The 25224-nt window shown below is 40.1% G+C and overlaps 4 protein-coding genes across 8 annotated transcripts; 2 read left to right on the top strand and 2 right to left on the bottom strand.

The window, feature by feature from the left end:
• Window positions 1-380: 380 nt before the first annotated feature.
• On the bottom strand, window positions 381-12436 carry LOC307031449 (FH1/FH2 domain-containing protein 1). 3 transcript variants are annotated; one of them, XM_079668575.1, is made up of 11 exons: window positions 12303-12436; window positions 7519-7596; window positions 4832-5860; window positions 4158-4298; window positions 3789-3971; window positions 2901-3020; window positions 2658-2819; window positions 1891-2138; window positions 1397-1619; window positions 822-930; window positions 381-745 (listed from the first exon to the last, which is right to left on the bottom strand). In XM_079668575.1, the coding sequence occupies exons 3-11, from the start codon at window positions 5342-5344 to the stop codon at window positions 717-719; spliced, it is 1728 nt and encodes a 575-aa protein (XP_079524701.1). In that variant the 5' UTR covers window positions 5345-5860; window positions 7519-7596; window positions 12303-12436; the 3' UTR covers window positions 381-716. The 3 variants fall into 3 exon arrangements, with proteins under 3 accessions (XP_079524701.1, XP_079524700.1, XP_079524702.1); XM_079668574.1 differs by lacking the exon at window positions 12303-12436 and having other exon boundaries at window positions 7519-8197; XM_079668576.1 differs by lacking the exons at window positions 7519-7596; window positions 12303-12436 and having other exon boundaries at window positions 4832-7467.
• Window positions 8417-14849, top strand: LOC307031451 (uncharacterized protein). 3 transcript variants are annotated; one of them, XM_079668580.1, is made up of 7 exons: window positions 8417-8619; window positions 9253-9357; window positions 10761-10850; window positions 11046-11120; window positions 12169-12239; window positions 12330-12501; window positions 13688-14849. In XM_079668580.1, exons 2-7 carry the CDS (start codon window positions 9289-9291, stop codon window positions 13898-13900), a joined length of 690 nt encoding a protein of 229 aa, XP_079524706.1. In that variant the 5' UTR covers window positions 8417-8619; window positions 9253-9288; the 3' UTR covers window positions 13901-14849. The 3 variants fall into 3 exon arrangements, with proteins under 3 accessions (XP_079524706.1, XP_079524705.1, XP_079524704.1); XM_079668579.1 differs by having other exon boundaries at window positions 8419-8619; window positions 9256-9357; window positions 11037-11120; XM_079668578.1 differs by having other exon boundaries at window positions 8420-8619; window positions 11037-11120.
• Window positions 14850-17526: 2677 nt separating this feature from the next.
• On the top strand, window positions 17527-20826 carry LOC307031301 (kelch-like protein 33). The gene is made up of 4 exons (XM_079668266.1): window positions 17527-18677; window positions 18816-19743; window positions 19826-19993; window positions 20297-20826. Exons 1-4 carry the CDS (start codon window positions 17696-17698, stop codon window positions 20817-20819), a joined length of 2601 nt encoding a protein of 866 aa, XP_079524392.1. The 5' UTR covers window positions 17527-17695; the 3' UTR covers window positions 20820-20826.
• A 579-nt stretch (window positions 20827-21405) lies between these two features.
• Window positions 21406-25078, bottom strand: LOC307031302 (cerebellin-1-like). The gene is made up of 4 exons (XM_079668267.1): window positions 24028-25078; window positions 23871-23936; window positions 23603-23734; window positions 21406-21705 (listed from the first exon to the last, which is right to left on the bottom strand). The coding sequence occupies exons 1-4, from the start codon at window positions 24284-24286 to the stop codon at window positions 21425-21427; spliced, it is 738 nt and encodes a 245-aa protein (XP_079524393.1). The 5' UTR covers window positions 24287-25078; the 3' UTR covers window positions 21406-21424.
• Between the last annotated feature and the right edge of the window lie 146 nt (window positions 25079-25224).

Here is a 25224-nt window from a genome sequence, read left to right as displayed (position 1 = left end):
AGCTTCCTTTATTTTACCCAAAGACATCATTTTTATTTGTATTATATATTATTTGCAATATCATAGCTTTTAGCTCCTCGTGCCCCTTGAATTAATGTTATATTGTTATGCTGAATTTGTTCAAAAGGTTTCACCGTCCGACCAGATTTATTATTATTATTATTATTAATAATAATATTATATTGAGCGCAAGACTCCCCTTGTTTTTTTTTTAGGTTTAAAAAGTTATTATCTATGTTTTTATTTATCTAACAGAGACAAAGATGCAGTATTCAGACAGGTACACATTTAAATATAATGTGACATTATGTACAATCCAGATATGCTGGACAGTTATACATTGAGCAGATTTTGTTTTTTGAGGCTTTATTTTTGTCTAAATGCTTACGTGAGAGCCCTTGTGTTTTTTAATCAGAATCAGAATTGGTTTTATTATCAAGTAGGTTAACACATACGAGGAATTTGCTTTGGTATAAATGGTGCATACAAAGACACAGAATGAATAAGTACTATGCATACACATTTCAAAACAGATTTTGCATAATTTCTTTAAAATGGATACTGTATTGCATGTGAAATTCTATGAACCGTACTGCTAGACAAAACTGCGTGGCAAAAAAGTCACTTTTAACAACAATGTCATAAATAATAACAATAATTACAAACAACTTGGTTCCAACATAGCGACTGAACATCTCTAAAGTGTATCAGCAGGGTCACCACTTCATTTTCCGTGAGAATGGACCTGAGGAGTAAACAAAAGTGGGTTCAGCATGATACATTTCATAGATAGATGGTAAGAAACAGAGTATTTGAAGTACCTGTGATGTCAGTGATCTTCCTGCGGTTTCGAGGCAAACTAGAATCCAGTCTCAGGTTGAAATCAGGTGTTTTCAGAACTTCCTCCAGCTTACACTGCTCTTCATTTTCCTGTTTGATCAACATACACCGGTTTAACAACAGTTGTGTAAAGTACTTTTACTCAAGGACTGTACTTAAGTTACATTTGATGCTACTTTATACTTCTACTCCACTACACTTACAAGGGAAATTATGTAATTTAACCCAACTACATTTATCACAACAGCTTTATTTTTAACAAAATGCATCTCTAAAAATTAAACTGGAGGACTAACTCTTTAACTCACAAAAGATAAAAAAGATATAGAAATGTCACATAAGTATATTCACAAATAACGCACAATGATTACTTTTTATACTTTAAGTACATTTAGCTGATAATACTTTTGTACTTTCACTTTAGTAAGAATTGGAATGCACTATTTTGACAATAATACCAACGTAACTAAGTAAAGCATCTGAATACTTATTTCACCACTGTTTGACAAAACCAGTTAGAAAAGTGCTTCACTTTTAAATTATGTGAAATAAAAACCTCTGCTGGAGTTTGTTGGTGTTTCCTCCGGCCTACAGGCGTGTTAGGGCCTGGGCTCTCTGATCCACTTTTCTGGCATTCCCTCTCTCGCTGCATGAGGACGGCCTGTCTTGTACTCCTGTACTCCAAGGAAAAGTTGCTGATGGTTTTACAGAAGTCCTCCGCCTTCGTGTCTCTCACCATAGCTCGGGAGTAGCCCAGGAATAAGAGGAAAGAGTGGAACCTGAGGAACACAGAAGGTATTACTGAACAACAGCAGGAAGTAAAACAAATGACAGAGTATGGCCTATGTCTAAAAAATGTACTCTTGGTTAACTAAGGTGAAATCTACAAATGCAAAGAGACAAATTGCCGTAAACTAAAATCCCAAATGTGTATCGTAGATGCTTTCTTTTCTGAAATGGGAGCAAACCAGCTCAAACTCTTATAATATATTTAGATTCCAAAATGCTCTTAGCCGCAACATTTTTTTAAAAAATGCACTCGCAACACACCTGTTGATGACCCGCCGATGAACGGCCTTCAGGACCTTCAGCCTTTCCTCGCACTCTTTAAAAATCTTTGGCAGCCGGTGACGAAGCGAGCCCTCTGAGGCCAAAGCATCACCTCCTCCTCCTCTCTTCTTCTCATTTCTATCTTTTGTCTTCTTCTCTGCCTTGTCCAAAATCTTTAGCTGTTCCCATGATGCTTTGCACAGGGCCTCCAGCTGGGAGAAGTTGGACTGCACTAGGGAGTAGTCGAACTGCAGAGAAGAAGAAAGGGGAACGTTTGAGACACTTGCACTTGATTATTTCCATTTTATGCTACTTTGTACTTCTACCCCACTTCAAGTCAGAGGTGAATAGTGTACTTTTACTCAACTACATTTATGTAATACCTTTAGTTACTTTACAGATTTTGATAAATGATGTGAAATATAATCAACACTTAAATCAGACTTTCCACCTAGAGCAAATTCACAAACTACCCTGCAATATGCAAAGTCATTCAAACTAGCTGCACCTTTACCAGCTTTGATAACACTTTAATGCATCAATAATTATAATCAAAACATCATATATATCATTCTGAAATGGACCAATCTGCACAATGACTACTTTTGCTTTTGATACTTTAATTATATTTTTATGCTAATACTTTTGTACTTGAGTAACATTTGATTGCTGGTCTTTTACTTGGAACAGAGTATTCCTACACTGGCACTTCTCCCACCTCTGCACACAGGAGATAAACACACACACATATAGACCCAAATACGCACCTTGCCAGCTTTAGTAACAGCGGTGATGTCCGAGTAGAGGTCAGAGGATTGTGGGTAAAGTTGCAACAGTAACACGCAGACGTGAAGCAGAAGAGGTTGGCGAGTGTACGTGTCCCTCACCTGGGAAAGCTTCCCCAGGTAACTCAGCTCAAAACCACGGGCCTTAGGATATAACAATAAGTTGTGAGAATTTTACAATTACAAGTGGATTAAAGACGAATAACAAAAATTGGAGCCACCCACCTTGCATCCATTGAGAAAGTTACCAATCGCTAACACGGTTGCTAGAATACATCTGAAGGTCTGGCTGGCTGCAAGCTGCTCCATGGCCAACTTCAGATGGAAGAGAGGCTCAGCAACTTCCTGTCACGATAAGCACAATGTGATGATTCAGACAGAGTGGGCGGTGTGTTTTGTTTTACTGGATGCCTATTGGGATTAACATTGTCATGATGGTATTGTTGATGATGTATCAAGTGTAGGTGGCTCCATTGTAGCATGCCAATCTCTGAACCAATCGTCTATCATCGCAGTGACACAGGTAAGCATCAGGGTGGCAAAAGCCAATATTTCAACAGGTTCCAGCTTAGTCATCACTATCTGTGCCAAGGCGTGCTTTACTGTGTGCCAGTTATTTTTGATAGTCCAATAATCAACTTGAGATACAAGAATACAGTTTGCCTTAATACCCATTGGCCATTGTTTGACGACAATTAAGCATAGAATTGGCATAGATTGGGCAACTATACAACCAAATTATTTCACACGTGGTCAGTTTGCTAGCTAATTATAAGCTAAATTGTTATCAAACAATGGCCACTGGGTACCGAGATTGCATTTCGGCCAATGCCTTCTGCCAATTTTTTCTCCAAAGTGTCTTTTAAGCTTAACTCAACCAAAGCCAACTCCAATGTGATTTGTCAACTGAACAAAACAGGATTGTTCGGTAACAAAAAAAGTGTTCAGATCCATAATTAGTTTAAAGAGAGTACATCATGCTAACTACATTTTCAAACATAAATGCAAGAGTGTTTTCATGATGGGGTTGAAAAACGAAATTTCTTTTAACAAAAAGCTTTTGTTTTGTACTTTTGAAGTGTCAAAACAAATTTCTGTCCCATGCTCATTTACCCTTTCTAACGAGTCGTAGTCCAGCGCAAAGGCCCACAGCTGAAGCCTGGAGTTCAGATGTGGTATTTCCCCCAAAGTGAGCAGGCAGAGCTCGGCGGGGGCCAGAGGCGAGTGGGGGTTCAGGGCCTTGGCCTCCTTGATCAGACTCAGCTCCTCTTCTGTTGGAATTAGCTCTTTAAGCCGCTGTATCAGAAGGGAATGTGGAAAGAGATTAAACCATACTGCAGGACTATTCAGGACCCAGCTCAGGTTTCTTTTAGCCGTTATAAATGTATGGTGAGGGCAACAAATAGCCTATCCAACTTTAAAGGTTAAACTAAATGCCGAAGCTCGAATTCTGCAGGACATGACCTCTGCTGTATTGTATACCTGAACGTCGTCTCTGTCCAGCACACTGCTGTCCATGCTGTAGATGGCAGGGGGGAGGAGGCGGGAAGGGGGGAGGCTGCTCAGAGCGATGGTTATGATGTTACTCCTCTTCATCCCCAACACTGAAACTGATGGCTGCTTCTGTGTTAGGGTATACAAAAAGACACGAGACAGATGTAAAGATGTACTATACATACATCATGTTAAAAGTTTATTTTAGGGTTGCATTTTGCACCTAAAGTATTAGTAAGAATTTCATTTAAATACATGTCTACTGAGTCACTATCTATTTCAAAATGAGCTCAACTCTTTGGGGATTTACCCATGGCCTACTGATTATAAAGCCCTTGCATTTTCAGCATTACTGTAGACTGTATATAGGCTTTAAGAGTATTACAAACAACATTCCTGGGGGAAATTATATTTTTAACTCTGACATTGAACCAATAGCGGCCATAGGTGCTGCCAAACAAAATGGTGGTCTTTGTGATCATAACCATATCAGTTTTGCCACTTCAACCTTCAATCTTAAGACTGATAATTGAGGCAGAAACTTAGTAAACGGGGTAAAACTGTGGTTGCTTTTAGTTTATTCCGGAAATGAATACTGCAAAATGTAGAAAGCATGTTTGTTAGCCCAATTCCGAGACATTATCCCATCCAAAGGATCTTACCTGCCTCCCAAAAGCCACATTAAAAGTGGTGCTGCTGCCCTTAGATTCAAACAGGTACTCCAGCCTGTTTGTATCCAAATGCACCGGTTCAAGCCCGGCCCAAATAGTCTGAGTCCCAAAGCGCGTCATCCTGGGAAGTGGAGCTAAACTCGGCAGTTCCCTCCAGTGGAGCTTCAAGGTATGAGATTTGGTGGATGCACCTTTATGGGAGGGCAAGGTCAAAGGTGGAGGAGGGGGAGGAAGAGGAGGGGGTGCTGGAGGGGCTTGGAGGCAACCCGTCGATAATTCATTGGTGGAATTGGACCCCTCGTCTTCGGTACTGTCTTCCTCGTCCCAGAGGTCTGAGAAATCCAAGGTGTTGAGGCAAAGACGTGCAGCTGGTTTTCCGAATGAACCCCAGGATTGGTCGAAATCCAACGTCAGGGGGTTATCCTTGGTTTGGTCTGATTCCTTCATTGGTCTTTCAACGCTGTCTGTGACTACAAGAAAAGTTCTGTTGATATTTTCAAGCATTACCCCAACAAACCAGGGTATAAGTTCGAGAAAAAAGTAGTCTCCTTCCTCATTTTGGATAAAAACAAGGCCTTTTTGGGTCAGATTAATTTTCTTCGTTGTCGTGATGTTCCACACAGCAGCTCTTCCTCTCACTGTGCGAACAGTACTCCCCTCAGACGTTGTGTATCTGCATCTGAATGTCTGTGGATGCTCAGTTTCACTTGTTGACCACAGAAGCGCATAACTCACACGACCAAATCACAATCTTCAAACCACCTTTGGGTGTTCTCGCTGCACCGTACCCTGCAATTGCCTCGGCTGCAGTGATTGTCCTTTAGGGGCGAGCCGAATCTGCCGCTTTGATCCAAAAATCCATTGTGACCTCGGTCCATGTGAAAGAATTCATGTGAGTTGATGGTTTGTGTTTAGTTCGGCGTGCAAATCTGATGAGAAAATCCAAAGATCGCCTTTCTGTAGCACTTCTGCAATATCCAAATGATGTTCTTTCACCTTCATCTCTTTCTGATTCTGGTTCTGTGACAGGGAGTGAATTTTGAAAAGCAAAAAGAGAGAGAGAGAAGTACATTTGTCCGTTGGAGTATCACTCTTGGTTTATTTGAGTTGCACCCTTTCCCTTAATTTCCTTATCGAGCCTACATCTCCTGTTTGTATTGCTACTTGTGTATACACAAACGTCTCTATCTGCCTCTGAAGATCTGTTCCTTCCCTCCTCTCCTGCCTCCCCCTTCTCCCCTGGGAACGCATAAAAGAGCACGATTGCCCAAATTCTCTCCTGCATCCCATTTTTTTATTACATGAACCCTTTGAGGATGACACATCAGCATGCAGTAATGCATTCATCACAGCTGCCTTGACGAAACAAAGTACACATGCATACTAAATTGGTCATTATGCAACGTTGAGGACATTTTCTTTAGTAAAGCATTAATATGTAGAGCAGCGATTGCAATGTATCCAAGCAAAACTGGGCGAAAAAATGTAAGGGAAAACATTGCTGAATCACATGCAGTGTTCAGTTATGCTCACAGGGGTCATTTGTATGGTCCACATGCAGCCATAATGAGGATCCCTCCCTCGGACATTAGGTCGCCCCTAATTACACGTAATCTTGTTCAGTGCAACAGCAGGGCTCATGGGACATTCAGGCCAAAATGAGCTCTATTTGGCAAGCCAAGCTCCTATTTACATTCATTTATATGTACATTGAATACTGTTTTACAAACTGGTCGTTTGCTTGTGCCACAAACCTGAAACAAATAGAACAGCTGTATAGAGAGCTATCAAGGTGTTTGACAGAAAGCCACATTCATTCCACCACTGTACCATCCTAGAAAAACACAATTTCTTGAGTTTTGACAATTTTAAGTCTTTTAAAATGTGCTTTTTTTTATAAATGTTTACATGGACTCCCCCACCCCCTTTAGGGGAATTCATCCACAAAAAACACACTGGACGCTGCACTAGGTCAGAAACCAGAGGAGACTGTGAAGTCCACCGCAGACGGACCACTTTTGGACAATTAAGGGCAGCTCATTGTGGAATAGCCTCCTAACTGAGATATGGGATTGTCCCACTCTCAATAGTTTTAAAGGTCAACTAAAACAATGGTTAAGAAACAAACAGACGTGTAATCACCGCTAAATGCACTTTAATACAGGGGTGTCTCCTCTTGCACTTTATGTAGCTCTTTGATCTCCTCTTGCACTTTATGTGTCGTAGCTGCTACATTGTGCTGCCATGTGGTTAATGCTTGTATAGGCTGCTCATGCTCTTTCTGCATATCATGTATTTATTTTTGCCATGTTTATAACTGTCATGTTCATAAATGTTGTATGTGACGGGACTACGGATGGAAATTAGCTAAAAGCTCAAATCCGGCTAATTTAAACTTGAAAGCATTATTTTGTTTTAAAGTGTTCATCAATGTGCACTGCCCCGGTTCAAATAAACGATTAAATGAAAATGTATCAACAGTACTTTCAAGCATGCTTCAAAAAAGGAATTCAAAAAGTACATTTCAGCCAACATGTTCTTCAATTCATTGCAAACGATGACTGTGCTATGAACGAGATCTTGAATTCAATTGTAACCACACAATTCCCACCTTCAAATGTGAACTATTTTACTCTCAGCAACTTAACTTCTAATGTTCTTGAAAGACAATGACATACCAGTGTACACATTCACCGGAAGAATGCAGTGGTGGTTTTGAGCAGGGAAGGGATGTACGTGGGCCGCCTCCTTTGGACCTGTTGATTGGTGGGTTCACAAAACCACTTTCAGATCATGGACCTGGGGCGAGAACGCTGACAAAAGAAGACAAACAAGTCGAGCATTTCAGATACTCGGTTATGCAAGTCTGGAATTTAAGTTGTTGTAAAACGCAGTATTAACTTACATGATACTCATCTAAAGGTTACTATTAATATATAAACAGTTTAGTTGTGTCCCATAGCAGAATAATCAAATTATGATGGTAGGATTTATAATTGATAATGTTTGCCTGCAGTAAATAAATATGTATTAGAGTTCCCCTGTTCTACATTTGTGGATCCATTATTTTCTGTTTGTATACTGTCTAAAAAAACTTGAAACGTGTTTTAAATAGTTTTTGTATTGCCAGAAACATCACATAAAGCAATGCATGAATATGTTATGTGGGATTATTTGGGATGTGAAGGATATAAATTAGGATTATGTAGATATAGATAGACATACATATTTTATTTATCCCAAATTGGGAAATTGTTTTGTCACAGCAGCAGTAAATATACACGAATTTCAACATTTCTTAAAAATTGAATAGAATACGAATAAACCTCAAACATGTAAAACAATATACATGTTCTCAGTAGAAAATACATAATAGTAGCAGTAGTAATGTTTACCACTTTTGGTCAAGTTAAAGAATACACAGTCACTGCCTGAATATAGGACTGCATGCATTCAGTATATCCTCCTACTAACTTTTTTAAAATATCGTCTTTTATTTCGAAAGTCTCGAGCGGAAGTCCCTCCTGCCGCTATCCGCGCTCCCGCGTTGCTTTGGGAACATTCGGTGTCCCCGTGTGCGCGCTTGGCTTTCATCACACAGAGGATTTTCTACAATGTCAAACATTCACCATCTGCGCGAAGTCATGGCTTCTTTTACGCGAAATGATGAGAGGCATCGCCGCGTGCTGCTGCTCATCCTCTAAACACAGAAGTCCATTCACTTTTTTTATTTATTAATGCCTTTATTATTCCATGTTCCTGGACGGGATGCGTTGGAGGTAAAACGGGATAGGCTACTCTGTTATTTTTTGTTGTCGCTTAGAAAATTAAGATTGTTTTCACCATGCCTGTGCGTAAAATCATAATGTTGTGTTTTTTAAAATATCATTTGAAAATGAAAACATGACCTCTTGATATTGACAGTAGCCTATATTTTCCCCCCTCGCATCTTTATCTGAAAAGTTGTCAGGCTCTTACATTGACTGTCGTAGACTATTACGTAATGTGAGTGCAGACAGATTACAGTGAGGTTGTTTGCGTAAATCTGTACACCACTGTAACACCAAGATGAAAAAAAAAGAAAATAATGTTTTTGTTTCACTTTAAGGACAAACAAGTCCACCATTATGATATAAGAATTGTAGGAATATATATCCTATATTATCAATCAATTTGTTTTAATTTATCAATCAATAATAAAGCCATAACTGAGGATTGATGTGCTTCTTAGTGCCTACATAGAAAGTCAATGGGAATAAACTAGAACTGGCTTTGTATAATTAATTGGAATAACATAATTCTGATTGGATCTTCATTACATGATTTTACAAATAATATCCAATCATTAGTCAAAATGTTTTGCCGACATGTTAGAGAGGACTATAACTGACTCTGTTCTTGTTGTGCCGCAGCAGGTCTATGTGAGTGTGTGAGCTGGGTCAGAGGTCATGCTGCGGAGGGAATCTGACTCCCGTGGTCTCTTTTCCTCTGGAGAGACGTCTGACAATGACTGTGTGGTGAGGTCATTTATTTATACCTGTCAAGTTCATTTACATTAGGAATCTGTTGAAGGTACTGTAAGTAAAATCAGATTCAAATTTTGATCCGTGATATTGAGACTTATATTTTACCTTTAAAGGGACGGTTCACCCTAAAATCAAAACAACCTTTTCCATCAAGCTGTAGGGATATCAATCAATCTAGTTTGTTATGTGTGAGATATATGCCTTCTCTCCAATATAACAGAACTAGATGGCACTCAGCTTAAAGGTGGGGTAGGTAATTTTGGAGAAACCGGCTCGAGTGCGCTAGAATTTGAAAATACACAACCGGAGAAAATCTGCCACTTCCTTACAGAGCCCCTCCTCCAACACACACGAACGAGCACATGATCAATGAGGGCACGAGATAAGTTTGTGCACAGATGGAAGGCTGACAGGCAGGTAGGCCATCCAGTTATTTTAGCCGGGCCGGCTCAGATGATTGGTCGTGCTTTTTACAGCGCCACGGCTTCTACAGATGGACATTTTTTATGGATTTTTTATCAAAGCACTTCAGATATTCATTGCTATCGGGATGTTAAGAGCATTCCATGGAATATAACAAAAAGTGTATCTCGAGCCGGTTTCTCAAACTTACCTACCCCACATTTAAGGTGATAATGCGGCAAAAATAATATGTTTGCAAATTCAACAGCAATGTCTCTTTCAAGGAATCATGACCTGGTTACTCAAGTTAATCAACAGAGTTTTTTGTGAGCTGTTCGAAGTAGGAACTATTTTATTTCCACCAAAGTAAACCTGCCAACTGTATCACGGTGCAGAAGGACATTAATGTTTACGTCTCCTGTTGTCACAAGCTTCTTGTAGTTTTCTAAGTATATTCCCGCTTTTTAAAATATAGATTTTTTTGCACTTTTAAGCCAAGTGCAATATAATTGTATTTACTTCAATCTGAGAGAAAGCAGCACCTCTACGGCTGATATCAACACCAAACTCACTAACAATCCAGATTGACAGCTTTTGGCGGTGTCCCTTTAAAAAATACAATACAGTGAATCCAACTTTAACTTCCAATAAACGGCCACCACTTTGCATTTAATTATATCTCTGATGTCCTTTGACTGAATCATATGAATTAATCAGCTTTCATAACTCAAATGTCTGGCAGTGCCAGTCAACTCCTCCACTTTTGAGCAGTTTAAAAGGCGAGTAGGTTAAAAAGCCAGGAATCACATCACCAACACGGAAGCATTTATAAAAATACTTTTGCTGTCTCCATGTAACTTCTAAATGATACCGATATACTTCTAACTGTTTTCCTTTAACTTACTTTGTAAATATGTTTCTTGCTAACGAATAAAGGGACAAGAACGTTCTCACAAGGTTGTCAATTCTGTCTGTGTTTGTCTGTGTCTCAGATGGGGGCGAGTTGTGGAGAGGTGGATGTAGCGTGTCTGTGCGAGGTCGGTCCCTGTACACTTTATCCAGAAGCACACACACCTACGCCGGTGAGTGCTCAGGCTCACCACTTAAGAGTCTGTGGCCGTCGACTGTTTCTCCATCTTTAATAGTGCTTTAAATACATGCCTCTTACCTGCTGCTGACCTCTATCTCGCACTGCCTTTGTGTTCTTTACTGTATGTTTAAAAGGCACTGGTATATGTCTTTGAATCCATCATATATTCTTCACTTAGTGTTTTCAGGACACACGCCTGTGTGAACACTGTGGAAAGAACAGAGTCATGATAACCAGGTTCTCCGAGGGATACGGAACGGAGGTAATGTATGTTTCTTTTGACATGCGTGTGCGTGTAACTATTTATTTCAGACATTTTCCGACCTTTATGTGTGTGAATATATTTATGTTGCGTTTTCATTTAGCAGGCAGCTGTGGTTTCAAGGTTGCATCATGTAAGGCATATCTGTCCCAAAAAAACAACAACTCAGGAGACAAAATATTTTACATATTTTACATACATAATACAATCTATTCTTGAACTAGATTGGTATGACACTTGTGTTTCCACTGTTTCATTTAAAGTAACAGCTTAACATTTTTTGTTTGTGTAGTATGAAGCTACAGCTATAGGGACTGAAATGGGCTTAGCCACGAAAGACTACATAACCCTCTGGTTAAAACAGTATAATCAAAAGAGAGATACAGTGTTAATTGAGCATTAGAGTTCTTGGTAGGTATTTTTATTACATTTTTTACTTTATAATTTGTAGGCTAGTTGTTACCCCTTCTGTGCAGTCTTTATGCTAAGCTAAGCTAACTGTCCTTCAGCCAAAATGATAAGGTGATAAGAAAAAGTGTTTGCTTAAAATAGTGATCTAAGATACTTCGACACATCAACAATTGTAGCGTTGGGCTGTCACGATATCAGATTTTCACTACACGATTATCATGACTCAGTCTTTGTATTTTCGAATCAAAATAAAATCCGTAGGAAGTGCCAGATTCGGTGTCTCTAAACTCATTAGTCATGCGTTGAGGAGTCAGCGGATTCATGCATAATAAAAATGGTGATTATAAAAAAGTGACGCATGAGTACACGCACTCACACAAATGCCATCATCAAGTGTTGTTATTTTTGGTTTACAGAAAGTGGCGGTCAGTGATGATTCACTTTTACTCATCTGGGTTTCGTAGAAAGAAAAAAACCTGTAGATTTGGTGGTTGAGTTTATCCATAATTAGTGCTTGTGATACTTTACCCAACGTCATTAAATTAGCATATCATAAGTTTAACATGAATGCCTTTTTTTAAACTGTCATTTTTATCACATACTTGATCTAGTTGCTAAATGTGTCATTCCTGTGCAGGAGGAGTGTGTGTTGTCAGACCCTCAGGGGGAGAGTGATGCAGATGCTGATATAGAGGACACAGATTGCAGGTTTGATATCCACACACACTTTCATATCCACACACGGTACATCTTTGCTTGTAGTTCTCTGACCTTGTGCCTTTAACCTGATTGGTTCAGACTGCAGGAGCCAGGTTCTCTGCAGCGAATCAGCTCGCGCAGACGAAAGCGTCCACAGGTAGCGCGGCAAGACACCACGGAGAGCGAGGACGACGGGGGGCGGAGCCACCAAACACACCGCTGGAACCTCAGGCTCAGCCCTGACAGAGCAGACAGCAGGACCATACTGGAGGTAGAAAACACAGCAATGTGAATTCTAATTAGTCGTGTTTCGGTACATCTGTTCACCAAATTACACAACACAACACAGAGGTTTCAGGAAAGAAATATTGTCACAGCTGTAGATCCAGCTTTTAAACAGGGTTGCAGTGACAGTATCCCATAGGCCAGGGGTGTCAAACTCAAGGTCTGGGGGCCAAATCTGGCCCGCGACCTAATTTTATGTGGCCCGCAAGAGCTTGCAAAGAATATAATATACAATACAATTGGTGTAATTGTTGAATATTTACTTTCAATTATTTGCCATAGACTTCTGCTTTCAGACGTAGTTATTTAGGAAGATATTACCAGAGCTGATAATAATCCAATGCAGGGCCAACAATGTAATATAATACATTATTTAATATATATTATATATTTACATATGTATATTTATATATAATTAAAATTACAACCGGCCCTTTGAGTGCAACCATAATGCTGATGTGGCCCGGGATGAAATTGAGTTTGACACCCCTGCCATAGACTTTCCCTATTTGGATCAATTAAAGGAGACATACAATGCTCACATGTATGGTCATAATATTTTTTGGGGTTTCAACAAGAACATATTTGCATTGTTAAATGTTGAAAAAACACATTATTTTTCTCATACTGTCCATCTGAATATACCTGTATTTACCCTCTATCTGAAACACTCAGTTTTAGCGCCTGTCTCTTTAAGACCCCCCAAAAACCCAGTCTGCTCTGATTGGTCAGCGTTTTTCAGGTCTTCCAAACTGTCTCAAATCAAATTATAGAGTCCTACAATACGTGATATATATATGTGATGATAACTTACTGTACTTCTAAACATGTAATGTACACCAATGGCTGCTTGGTACCTTTTTTGTAATTTGTGTGACTTATTTCCTCTTTTTTAGCAGATTAGATTAGAATAAATCAAACAGAAGTGGCAGGAGTTTATCTGGATGGATGGAAATTAGTACTGAATGAGCACTTTAACAGAAAATGGGAAATAAGTTGTTTCAGCTTCTTTACCATATCACCACTGCTGAGGAATCACTCAAATAGTGCTGAAAACAATTGGGCTCTTTTGATTATCACAACAATATATTTGTGTCAGTAGCCCTTTGAAATGTGCATTGTGTTTTAAGCTTTTCCCCTACAATAACAACTCTCACATCTTTGTCTTCCAGGAGAGCATATCACAGGTCAGGCCACTGGTCATCTGCCGGCCGAACGTCGAGAGGCAACAGACTCCGGGCGAACTTCCCCGAGGCTCCAAATGTCTGATGTCTCTATGGCCAGCTTCCTTCTCTCTCCCTCTCACCCTCCTCCTCCTGCTGCCTCTCTCCCTCTCTCTCGTCATTGTGATCGTGTCTTTCCTTCTGCCGTGGGCTCGCGCTTGACCTCACCTTTCTGTTTCAAGAGAATGATTACCTTACAGAAAAACCAACTCAGAAAAGGCAGTGAATGGCACAAAATGGGCACACAAATATGGTGCTTTAGAAATGAAATCGACTTTTGGGTGTAGTTGGCCTTTTGGCTACATTAAATCCAGAAAAGCACAGGGTAAAATACTTTCATTCTGAGCCACTTTAGGTACATTTACAGCAGAATCTGTTTCTGAAGCAAACGATAAACTCTGCTTTCTTTTGCCACATGAAAATCTCACCTTCCGTGTCACTTTCTCACCCCCTCGTTTGTAAAAATAGACCTCTCGTCTCGCTCCTTGTAATAACGAGCCACGGGAGTGATAAGTGGGGGGGGGGGGGGAGGGTTTCATGGCTGCACAGGTAGATTATAAAGGGAGTCATTAGGAACATAGGAAAAAGATGATGCTGCTGAACTATGCAAATGTTATGTTCCTACTGCAACATCTCCTATTCCTTTGGCACTACCATCACCTTCTTGACCCTTTACCTTTTCTCTTTGAAATACAGGGAGTTATGGTTCTAAAATTGAGCATGACCCCATCATAAAAAGCAATAGCAGATGAGATCTGAGATCATTTTTAAAACGATGGCTTAAGTGTTATTTTACTTAAAAACAGGTGGGTCCTCTTTCTTCTTTCTGGCTGTACTTTTGTGTTTCCTTGTAAAATAAGCTGACCTCAAAAGAAAACGTGATGGGATCTTAATTATGTTAAAGTTATTTAAACACTTAAAACACAGTCTTACCGTTGATTGCTATTGTGTTTGATAATATTTATGTTATATCTATATTTATGAGTTATTATTTAAGAAGAAATTGACAATCAGTCACACGACTTTTTCAAGATGAAATTATTGGGAAACCTGTGGCATTTCTGTAATGTATATGTTGTTATTGTATGTATTTAAACTTCATACCACAGTAGATTTGCTTGCATCCTTGTAGAGAAATATGAAATCCCAATTAAGATCAGGTATGAGCTCATTTGATTGGTGTTCAACAACCGTTTATCCAGCATTTAATGTTGCCTGTCTTACGGGTTATCTGTGTGATCGCCTCTGTGCTCTTTGAGCCATAGAAATTCAATAAAACTAAATTGTATTTTGACAAAAAGAGCTTCCTGTGTGTATATAACAGCAGTGTGAAACAGCAGGGTAGTAGTTTTGAGCTACAATTTGTCTTTACAGATTTTATAAGAAAAATCGAGCTCATTCCAATAGAAAATGACGTCCGCACAACATTCGTGTTAGGTGAAGAAGGATTCAGTTAAAAAAAACAACAGATTGATAAATACTCTGACATCTGAATAAAACAACCACACAAAACATGGCCCAATTGTGTAAAGGCCTTTAATTGGTAAGATTTAGAGATGCTAGTAGAAATACCCGAGGTCAGACCAAAGGTTAGGATCTCGGTCATTATCCTAAACTAAGCTAGCATAGCATATGTAAAGATGTCCTCCGTAATATGTCGAAATATAACTCAAAGTTGTTGTTTTTTAATATAAGTGATCCTACAGAGTTTAAAATGGGAGAAAAAAGGCTTTGATTAGTGAAGACAATGCATCATCACTTCTGCGGCTAAGAATAGGAAGAAGAAGAAGAAGAAGAAGAAGAAGAAGAAGAAGAATATAAGAATGTAGCTCGGCCTCTTGTCCCAGCAGGGTTTGCTGCTCTTGACGAAAGGGCCGGGGGGGAGGGGGGGGACGCTCTTCACTCCGCCTCTCACTGCGTGGGTCGCCATGGTAACAATCAGGACTGCTGAGAAAACAGACTTTTCATAAGTAAATTGTGTGAGCTGCTGTCCAGAGCAAAGCACTCACTGTGGGTGATAATAATATGAATGTGGTGATGCAACATCTGCTGGGTTTCAAACTCAGAATGTGGACATGGTGGTGAACAAACATGTTTCCTTTACTATGAATGAAATCCGCTATCCTCTAAACCCCACTAGGCTTTTGGGGCCTATATATATATATGTATATTTGGGGCTTTACAGCACTTACATGTTTGACTTCAGAATGTCTCAAAGGGTCACAATATTCTCAATTTATTTGAATGCATTTAACTTCCATTTTTGCATGGGTTCACTCGTCTGATGGTTAAACTTCCCTGTGTGTCTGCACAGTAAGTGTGTGTGTGTGTGTGTGTGTTTGTGTGTGTGTTTGTGTGTTTGTGTGCAGTGCCTCACATGTCAACAACTGTGAAAGGAGCAGAGTCCTTGTGTCCTCAGGTAGGAGTGTGTTTTACAGCGAGGTGTTGCCCACCTGTTTCATTTCCAACTCGCCCACTCAGTGCTTCAACTTCAAAGCTTCCTCAATAGAAACTCACTGTGTTGATCGAATTGAACTAGTGTTATTTCAGAGCAAGTAGAGGCCCAAGGTTCAAGATATTTGACCAGGGGGAAATGAATTTGTCTTTTAGTGTAGGCTGTTTGCAGACCTCTGAAATGTAATTTGAATGACAGTAATGACCGCGAGAAGTGGAATTAAGAATGGGGACATACATTCATGAAAAACAGCAACACAAGAAAATGGTGTCAAGCATGGACGAGGTTAGTCTCAGATGAAATAACAACTCTCGAGCCAACATGATTCCTTGATAAATGTGAACATTGTCGGTGTAACTGATCCTAGCAAACACTACAAGAGCTGTCACACTCACATTGGGCCCGATATTTCTGATTGTTAGGGATCAACAAAACAAACCCTACCTTCCAACAAGAAATAAGCCAACACAGCCAAACATTAGCTTACTAATGTACTATAGTGTTTGAAAATGATCAAATTAAATAATGAGATTTTTTCCTGCAACAGAGTTTGAAACCAGGCAGAGGTTATTAAGAAGGACTTGACAAAGAAGCAGTTATGAATGGCTAACACAACACGATGGCATTCAAACAATCCACAAGGAGGGATCATAGGTTTATTGCCAGCCACTATACTTCTGACATGCACCACTATATATCAAGTCAAGGTGACAGTTTGAACCAGCTGTTTCTCTGTCGGTAATAAAAGGCGACATGTATGTGTCCTTGTTTTGTTTCGGCCTCCTCAATTCCCTCACATCTCTTGAGCCTTGTCCCAGATTCCATTGTCTTTGGACGTGGAGGAGCAATGTGATCCCACTGGTAAGCCTTGAGGCATTTAATAATGATCTCAGAGTCATATGGCCCAGACCTAAGGAGCCAATGTCCTCTTAAGGTGTTTTGGTTCGGACGGGCACCAATCCAGATGCCTCTAGGTCTAGATCATTCATTTTATAAAACTTGCTTGGGACAAATCTTTACAGGATAAACGTAAAAACCTCTCACCACATACATAATAATGAAAGCAGTATGAATTGCATGGCATGTACATAAACTGTGGGGGATAAGTGACAAATAAAAAAAATACAAATTGAGAAAACAATTGTAGGGGATAAAAAAAAAAAAGTAGTTAAATCCCTAAAAAGTCTCGACTTTGGATTTCTTATGAGATAGTATTGTGTACATGACAGCTTGTAGGAGTCATGAGGTACACATGCCACTCAAACATGCACCACATAAAGGAGGAGGGAGAGGCAGGACAGTAACAAACAAACAGCTGATGTCTGCAGACGGCTAAGCTTAAAGGTAAAAGACTTTCAGCAGCAACACCAGCATCAAAAGAGTGGATTACTACTGGACATAAACATGATTTTCTTTGTGCGTTTTTTCCCTCATAAATCGTGCAAAAAGTAAGTGAAGTGCAATCTATTCCATTCGACAGTTGTACATGTTTTAAGTACAGTATGGCAGAAGAAATTGAGGAAGAGCAGAAAGAAGAGTTTTATGGGGAGGCAAAGGACGCAGAGGGAAAAGGAAAATATGAGGCGGATGATGAGGAAGACCGGCAATTGAGGGAAGTAGCGCTTGTCGATGAGAAAAATGATGGGGAAGAGGAGCAACAGGAGCAAAGCAGAGAACATGTGAGAATAATTGAGGGTGGCAACATTGAACAAAACCAAGAAAGTTCAAGCAGAGCACACACGACAGTCAATGAAGAAAATGAATGTTGTAACTTTGACAAGGAAGAGAAAGCTAAGAAGTTGACAGCTGAGGAGGAAACTAGATTCAAAGTTGATCAGGAAAAGCTTCAGAAGGATAAGCAAGGGTCTGCTGTTGATGAGGATGCAGAACATTGGATGGAAAACGAAGCAGATGCTAATTACGAAGATGTGGTGAAGATTTACTGCAAAGGTGATCATCCAACAAACCTTTTCCGCACCTTGACAGAGTTCAGGAACTCTTCCCTTCTCACTGACCTTATTTTGAGCACAGGGGATGGAAAGACTTTCAACATACATTCCCCTGTCCTGGCTGCTGTTTGCTCCTACATCCGAGAGTGCCTTATTCAAAGACATGTTCATAGAGTTGATGAGAGCAAAGAACCAAGTGTTGGAGTCCAAAGGTGGTCAATGTCTCTGGGTCCAGAGGTGGATCCCGTTGGATTGAAAGCAGTGGTGGAGTTTGCCTACACTGGACACATTTCGTGTTTGAACATGAGCACTTGGGACCAGATAAAGATGGCGGCTCAATCATTGGGTGCCCCTAGGGTTCTGGATCTCTGCAAAGAGGTAGAGGAAAAGTCAACAAAAACTGAAGGGCAGAAAAAAGAAGTCAAAATGTCGGCGGCAGAACAAATGAAAATCAGCCTTCAGTCCATCAAACGGCTGTGCATGGAGAGAGTAGGCTGTGATGTCATTCTGGAAGCTCCTGGAGGATCTTTTCATGGTGAGTAGAGAACAATAATTGACTTTTACAATGTCTTAGATTAAATGTCTTTCCTACTATATATATACCAACCCTTTAGAGTCCTGTTCATGTTAGCTGGCATTACATTTAATGTACTTATTATTGCCCATCCTTCAGTCCACAGAGTCATCCTGGCTGTGTGCACTGACTTCTTCCGTGGCATGTTCACCTCTGGGATGATCGAGACCTTTCAGCCCAGCGTGACCCTTCCTTTCCTTTTGGCTTCAGAGCTGGAGGTGCTGATTGACTGCTCTTACAGCGGGACTCTCCCCCTCAGCTGGACATGTGTCTTCGAGATCACCTGCACTGCTCTCCAGCTCCAATACCAACCGGCCCTCTCCTTGTGTCTTAACTTTCTGCGTCAAGAAATAAATCCTCATTCCTGCCTGGATGTGGCATCTTTTGCAGAGGCCTACGAGATGCCGCAGCTTATTGAAGTCGCGGATGATTTCGTCCTGCTGAATTTCCAAAAGGTTACATGCGTCTCAAAGCTCAACGACTTGTCAGCCAAAAAGCTCCTAAAGTACCTGAAGAGTCCGTCCCTCTGTGTTTCATCTGAGCTCGCTGTATTCAAAGCAGTGGTAGCATGGATCGAGGCAAAGCCCAAAACAAGGTTGCCGTTTGCTAAAAGACTAATGAAAACCGTCAACTTTCCCCTGATGACAGTCGAGGAATTCAAAGAGTTCAAATATCTGACCATGTGGTCCGATCACAACCTGTCAGGGGTCTATGAGGCAATTCTTGATGATTTCCGCTCCAAAGAGAGTCATTGCCGGATCTATCAACCGAAAGAGACTCTGGTTTTGATTGGAGGCGATCAGATCTCTGAAGACCTGAGGGGACGCAGCATCAGCAGAGAACTCTGGGGTTTGAATGCGCTAAGGATCTATACAGGGCGGAAAAAGGCCATAGACTGGAAAAAGTTGGCAGAGATGCCAGAGCAAGAGAGGTTCTCTCATGAGGTGGCAGTCCTCAAAGGACAACTATACGTGTTGGGAGGCAAGCATTATTACGGCATCAGCGACAACCTGAACTCTGTTTTGAGGTGAGTGAGGACAAAGTTAGAGTTTGAACACATGATTTAATGACTGTATACTTAGATTTGTCTCATTTGACCATGTCTGTAGGTATGACCCTCTTCAAAACAGCTGGGAGAGCCTGACTGAAATGCAGAAAGACAGAGGCTCTTTCTCTGTGGTGGTTCTGGATGGAATGATATATGCCATTGGCGGACATTGTGACCCTGAATATATGGAGAGTGTGGAACGATACTGCCCCACTGAGAACTCTTGGAGGTACGCGCGAAGGAATGTTGATTTAAAACAAAGATAATATATGAAGGAGGGTATAATGTTGCTTAATTATCTAAAAACTATCTATCAACTAGGGAAACTGTACAATATTGCTAAAAATTGCGCTTTCAAAATCTCTCATTACCTAAATTTAAAATGAAATGCAGTTGCAACAGTGAACTGAATTATGTTGAGAAATAACATTGAGGAAGGGATCAGAATTAGAAAAAGGTTTGCAGCATGCAATTATAACCTGACACTTCACATTTGACTTGTCAGATATTTAAAAGATGTCTTCTCTTTCAGCTTCACATGGCCCTTGGATCTGCCTCTGGCTGGCCATGTAGCAAAGGCTTTTCAAGGGAAGATATTTATCTCAGGAGGGCTGAGCAGCATCTCCCAACATCTATCATCTATGTTTCTGTACCACCCAGAGACAGGAAGCACTTATTTGGCAAACATGGCTAAACCTCGAGCCCGTCACTGCATGGAGATCCTGGGCGAACTTCTTTATGTTGCGGGTGGAATCACTTCAGAAGATAACATGGGTATGGGTGACCTGCTATCTTGTGAGGTATACAATCCAGTGGCTGACTCCTGGACTGCCTTCACATCTCTTTCGGTGCCACATGTAAGCGCAGGAGGAGCAGTTTTGGGGGGAAAGTTTTATGTGCTGGGTGGATACAGCCATGAGGACTTCAGTGAAACTAAGTTGGTTCATTGTTATGATCCCACCACAAAGAGATGGGAGAACATGGGCAAGATGCCTGGTCCGAACAGTGACATACGGGCAATTGTGCTGTGTTTGCCACCACATTTCCGTATGTAAGATATTGTGAGGTTTAAGGCCAATGTTACTGTAGTTTCAAAAATAACATCACAAAGAATGAGGAGGGGGTTCATTTTCCAAACAAACAAAGAGTTAAAATTTGAGATATTGACTGAGGTTAAGGTGGTAAGTGTGGGTGTAAAACCGCTTAAATATAAAGAGATTTTAAAGAAAAACTTTAATTAGAAAAAACGAATTGGGATCATAGTGTTTCTTCTCACGAAAGCCTGATATCTTGATATAATTTTGCAGAAATCAAAGTTGCATGCAAAAGGTTCAATATATGTGTAATGTAGAGCATCTTGGGGCTATATATTCAATAACTGAACAGTGTTCAAAAAGTACTGTGATGAAATGGCTCATGTGTTAGTGAGGGTGCAGTCGCCAGGAAAAGAGACCATGTAAAAGTGGGATTGGCATTTAATCTTCTGAAGAAAGTTTATTTACATTTTCAATAAAATGTACTTGAAAGTTAAAAACATGCATGTGTTTTTTTGTGTTATTTTCAGTCAAACATTGTTTGCCACATCAGCAAAGGCTTTATGCTTTACAAGAGCATCTCTCTTCAGTTTAAAAGTACAACACAATGCTTTGTTTACTATCTTTTATGCAGGGAAGACAAGAAATCCACTGAAGGTTGTGTGTCCGTTCATGTTGTCGAACACTCTGCCGTTATCCCACAGTTCCATGTACACCTTGTCACCACCATCCAACTGCAGAACAACAGCATTACTGCTACTGTCCGAGCCGTCAGTTGAAGGGTAATCATAGGTTGAAATTTGACTAACGCCATTCTTCATTAAAATGGCCCCCATTATATGTGTATTGTAGCCATAGGTACTGAAGCTAAAGAAGTAGAGACCATTCACTGGTGCTGTGAAGATTCCTGAAACAGAACAAAGATGCAACACAGTTACTCAGGTTTATTGCTATAACATTTTTTCAGAGGGGATTCAGGAGGCGAACCTTAATTGGACGAGCCATTAAATACATTTAATTGAACATTGAATCATCAAGTGCCTGAATGCCCTTTTGAAGACACTTTGAGTCCTTGCACACTTTCCATGTGTTTACATTTATGAAAACTTAGTCTGAGGCAATTACCCACAATTTACAGCATTGTGACTTTGACTTATTTTACCAGAGGAAACCCTAGGCTTCTAACTAAAAAAGGTCAACAAGGAGGACTGGCCAATTGGTGTTCAACCTGTGTGAAAGCAAACATTAACATTTGAGAAAACCAAGCCTATACTAGACCCTCCAGAAAAAAGCGATTCTGCGATCGCAGAATTGACCGCATAATCAGCAAAATGGCGCAGATTTTTTAAAAGGCCGCATATTTATCAAAAGGCCGCATATTCGCTGCATTTTTCCACACAAAGTTGAGAAAAAAAAAAGTTAACTCGTCTTAACGTGACGTCATCAGCTCGCGCATCACAGAATGTAAACAACACTGTATAGAGTGAACGTGTGGAGCTCACACGATAGAGAAAACACCAAGATGAAAAAATCTAATCCATCTCATTTACCGACGAACATTTCTACTAAAGACCGGGCAAAAAGTGGGGGGAAACTATTCTGCACCCCGTGCAACTATGTGTTGGAGCCATAGACTGTATATATAAAGGTTGGAGCATAAGAGAAAATCGACGGTGACGACCCACTTTGATTCATTCAAACATTTGAAAAGGCTTTCTGCTGCTGCGGACAAGAAAGCCAAACAACTCGCGTTCACCGAGGCCTCAACCTCCAAAACCCTTTTGAGGGCTACAAGAAACAAAGTGAGTAGCCTACAAGATTGAAGCTGGTCAGATAACGAACGAGTAAATGAAAACAGAATGAGGCGGAGAAGTGTGTGTGTGTGTGTCTGGGGGGGGGGGGGGGGGTGTGTGTGTGTGTGTGAGAGCTTAAAAGAGCCCAATTGCTTTTACAATAAATAAACATTGAATGTGTTTAATTGAATAGTAAAGGGGTTTAACGTTAGTGGCAGGTTGTGTGTGAGAGAGAATAAATAAGACAGCCCAATATTTTAAAAATGTGTTATTCTTTTTCCCCGCATATTTTGCATATTTTGCAACTTTCCACATATTTTGCAACTTTCCGCATATTTCGCAACTTCCCGCAATTTCACCGCATAAAATCACATAAAAATCCTGCATGTTTAATCGCATAATCAAGGATTTTAGCCCGCGTTTTTCTGGAGGGCCTACTATACACATCTAGTTCATTCACTCTATTTATATTTTTTGCTTAAATATACTGTCATGCAGTAAAATACATTGCTTTTGGAACACATTAGCATTTGTCCACTCTGTCCACTTTCTGGAAGTGAAAATGAAAAATATAAAACAAAAAAACCTGCCTACAGTAATCGCGCCACCATTGTAACTTGATATGTTGCAAAGTGCCATCCTATTCCTATTTATAGTATCTCAAGATCTAGCCGGTTACACTCAAGTCCCTTATACTGTAGGTGACATCATTTAAGCCCTCGTGGGTTTAGGGGGGAGATTGTTAAACTTTGAGTGAACCATTTCACATTACAGGTTAATATAAGTAATAAGAAAACACTACAGAAGGAGCAAATTCCTCTCTTTGTTTGTTCTTGTTTGAAATACCAGAAGCCTTCAGCCTTAGGACATAGTGGATTTGAAGAAGACTTTCAACCAAAGGGCTAATGTGTCGTACAAATCTTCTTTTAAATGATACTCAGTTGTGAGTGGACAACCCTGACAAAAAAATTACTTGAAATAATCTACGCATAATTTAGGAGCTCACAGTACCTGTATTTGGGTCATAACCATTGCCAGTGTTTGAGAAGACCCTTTTGAAAATCAGGGCCTTGTCTGTACAGGGTCCTTTGTAAATCTCTCCAAAGTTTGCCAAAGAGGCGGAGAATGCGATCTGAGGGCCACCTGTGGACAATTACATGAAGAAATGGATATTTATAAAAATGAAAATCAACATATTCAAAGAAATTGTCTTTATCACGATATTGTCACCTGACTATTTTATTGTGTTAAATATAGAACCTGAGTGTGGTCATCTCACCTTTAGCACTGTTCTGCTTTAGCTTATCAACGTCCTCCTCTGTGGCATTCAGTCTTGTTTGCAAGCCTAGAAATAAAGAAATACAAAATGAATGTTTGACAAAAGCATATACATTACTAACAATGGGTGTTCAAATGTATCCTTATGAATCATGTACCTTCATTCTCTTTCTTCAGTTTGTCCATCTCAGCCTTCTGTCTCGTCACCTCGTCCACAGTCGCGTTGAGCTTGGTCTCCAGAGCGTCAAAATCATTCTGCCGTCCTTCTACCTCTTTAAGTTTTTCCTCCAATTTCTTGATAAATTCCACTTTATCCTTCAGCCACTCAATAATATCAATGTCGCCTCTCTGTCCAAACCCTGGCTCCACAAACAAGACACCCAGCAGGGTCAGAAGACACACCACCTTTAACGCCATTTCCTCGGTTTTAAATCTGTAGTATCTTGAATATTCACCTAGCAGTTTTTGGAGGGTGGCTTTTCCCCAGCAGCTTTTATAACTGCTTTGTTCAAGGGTTCTTGGATTTCAGTGAGTAAGCAGAGTTGAGGCCCTCAGGGACCCAAGTTCCAGTCGTGTCCCAACAGGCCTACTGGGAGGATTTAGTGAATGTGTTGCCATTCAAATATCAGTTGGAAATGTGTCAAATTTGACAGGAATTAATGTCAATAAATTAAAGTTAAATGTCTCCTATTATACTGTTTTTCATCAATATATTAAAGGTCTCAGATATATACAGAACATATCTCTGAAGTGTTTGGCTCCAAACACCAAACAGATCATTGGAGCATCCCATAATCCCCTCTGTTTCAACCCTGTTTCAAAAGTGCTGATTCTCTGACTGTTACTTTAGATGAAAATAAGGAGCCACTCCCCAAGCCCCTCGGAGAGATATTTGGTTAAAAAGAACACAATGGTGCTCTAGGAGGAGATTCAGGTGATAAGGGGGGGGGGGGTTACCTTGGTCATGGCCGTACCAACCATTGAGGTTACCGAGGTCCGGACCTCGGTAATTTTTTTCGAGGTGCATATTCTAAAACTTGTGAAATAACTGCACATAATTAACAGGGTTCTTTGTAGTACTTCCATTTACTGGCGGTGGGGGCAATGCACAACTAAGTAGCCTACATTAAAGCAAACAGCAGAAGACGACATAAATGTATCAACAAACAGCTGCAGTACGGACTTGTACCCATGGATGTATAATAAGGGAAGGTGAAATAAATACTTTACATTAAGTTATTTCCATGTTGTGTAAATAATGATGTAGGCTAATGCTTGTGAAACGCAAAGAATAATACACAAATATATATATATATATATATGGATATATACTGAGCCCAGACTAAAATGCTTTT

This window comes from Notothenia rossii (assembly GCF_949606895.1).
Source record: "Notothenia rossii genome assembly, chromosome: 3".
NCBI lineage: Eukaryota > Metazoa > Chordata > Actinopteri > Perciformes > Nototheniidae > Notothenia > Notothenia rossii.
This window is presented reverse-complemented; position numbering and strand designations above follow the sequence as displayed.

Excerpts from the sequence above, each read along its gene's own strand:
- LOC307031449 (XM_079668575.1), bottom strand. The coding sequence starts at position 5,344 with ATGCTTGAAAATATCAACAGAACTTTTCTTGTAGTCACAGACAGCGTT. Across the intron at positions 3,021-3,788 it reads ACTACGACTCGTTAGAAAGG|GAAGTTGCTGAGCCTCTCTT; the intron begins GTAAATGAGCAT and ends TTATCGTGACAG. Across the intron at positions 2,139-2,657 it reads CTGTTACTAAAGCTGGCAAG|TTCGACTACTCCCTAGTGCA; the intron begins GTGCGTATTTGG and ends TCTTCTCTGCAG.
- LOC307031302 (XM_079668267.1), bottom strand. The coding sequence starts at position 24,286 with ATGGCGTTAAAGGTGGTGTGTCTTCTGACCCTGCTGGGTGTCTTGTTT. Across the intron at positions 23,937-24,027 it reads ACTGAAGAAAGAGAATGAAG|GCTTGCAAACAAGACTGAAT; the intron begins GTACATGATTCA and ends CTTTATTTCTAG. Across the intron at positions 21,706-23,602 it reads TGGTTATGACCCAAATACAG|GAATCTTCACAGCACCAGTG; the intron begins GTACTGTGAGCT and ends GTTCTGTTTCAG.
- LOC307031301 (XM_079668266.1), top strand. The coding sequence starts at position 17,696 with ATGGCAGAAGAAATTGAGGAAGAGCAGAAAGAAGAGTTTTATGGGGAG. Across the intron at positions 18,678-18,815 it reads TCCTGGAGGATCTTTTCATG|TCCACAGAGTCATCCTGGCT; the intron begins GTGAGTAGAGAA and ends CCCATCCTTCAG. Across the intron at positions 19,994-20,296 it reads CCCACTGAGAACTCTTGGAG|CTTCACATGGCCCTTGGATC; the intron begins GTACGCGCGAAG and ends CTTCTCTTTCAG.
- LOC307031451 (XM_079668579.1), top strand. The coding sequence starts at position 9,289 with ATGCTGCGGAGGGAATCTGACTCCCGTGGTCTCTTTTCCTCTGGAGAG. Across the intron at positions 9,358-10,760 it reads CGTCTGACAATGACTGTGTG|ATGGGGGCGAGTTGTGGAGA; the intron begins GTGAGGTCATTT and ends TCTGTGTCTCAG. Across the intron at positions 11,121-12,168 it reads CCGAGGGATACGGAACGGAG|GAGGAGTGTGTGTTGTCAGA; the intron begins GTAATGTATGTT and ends ATTCCTGTGCAG.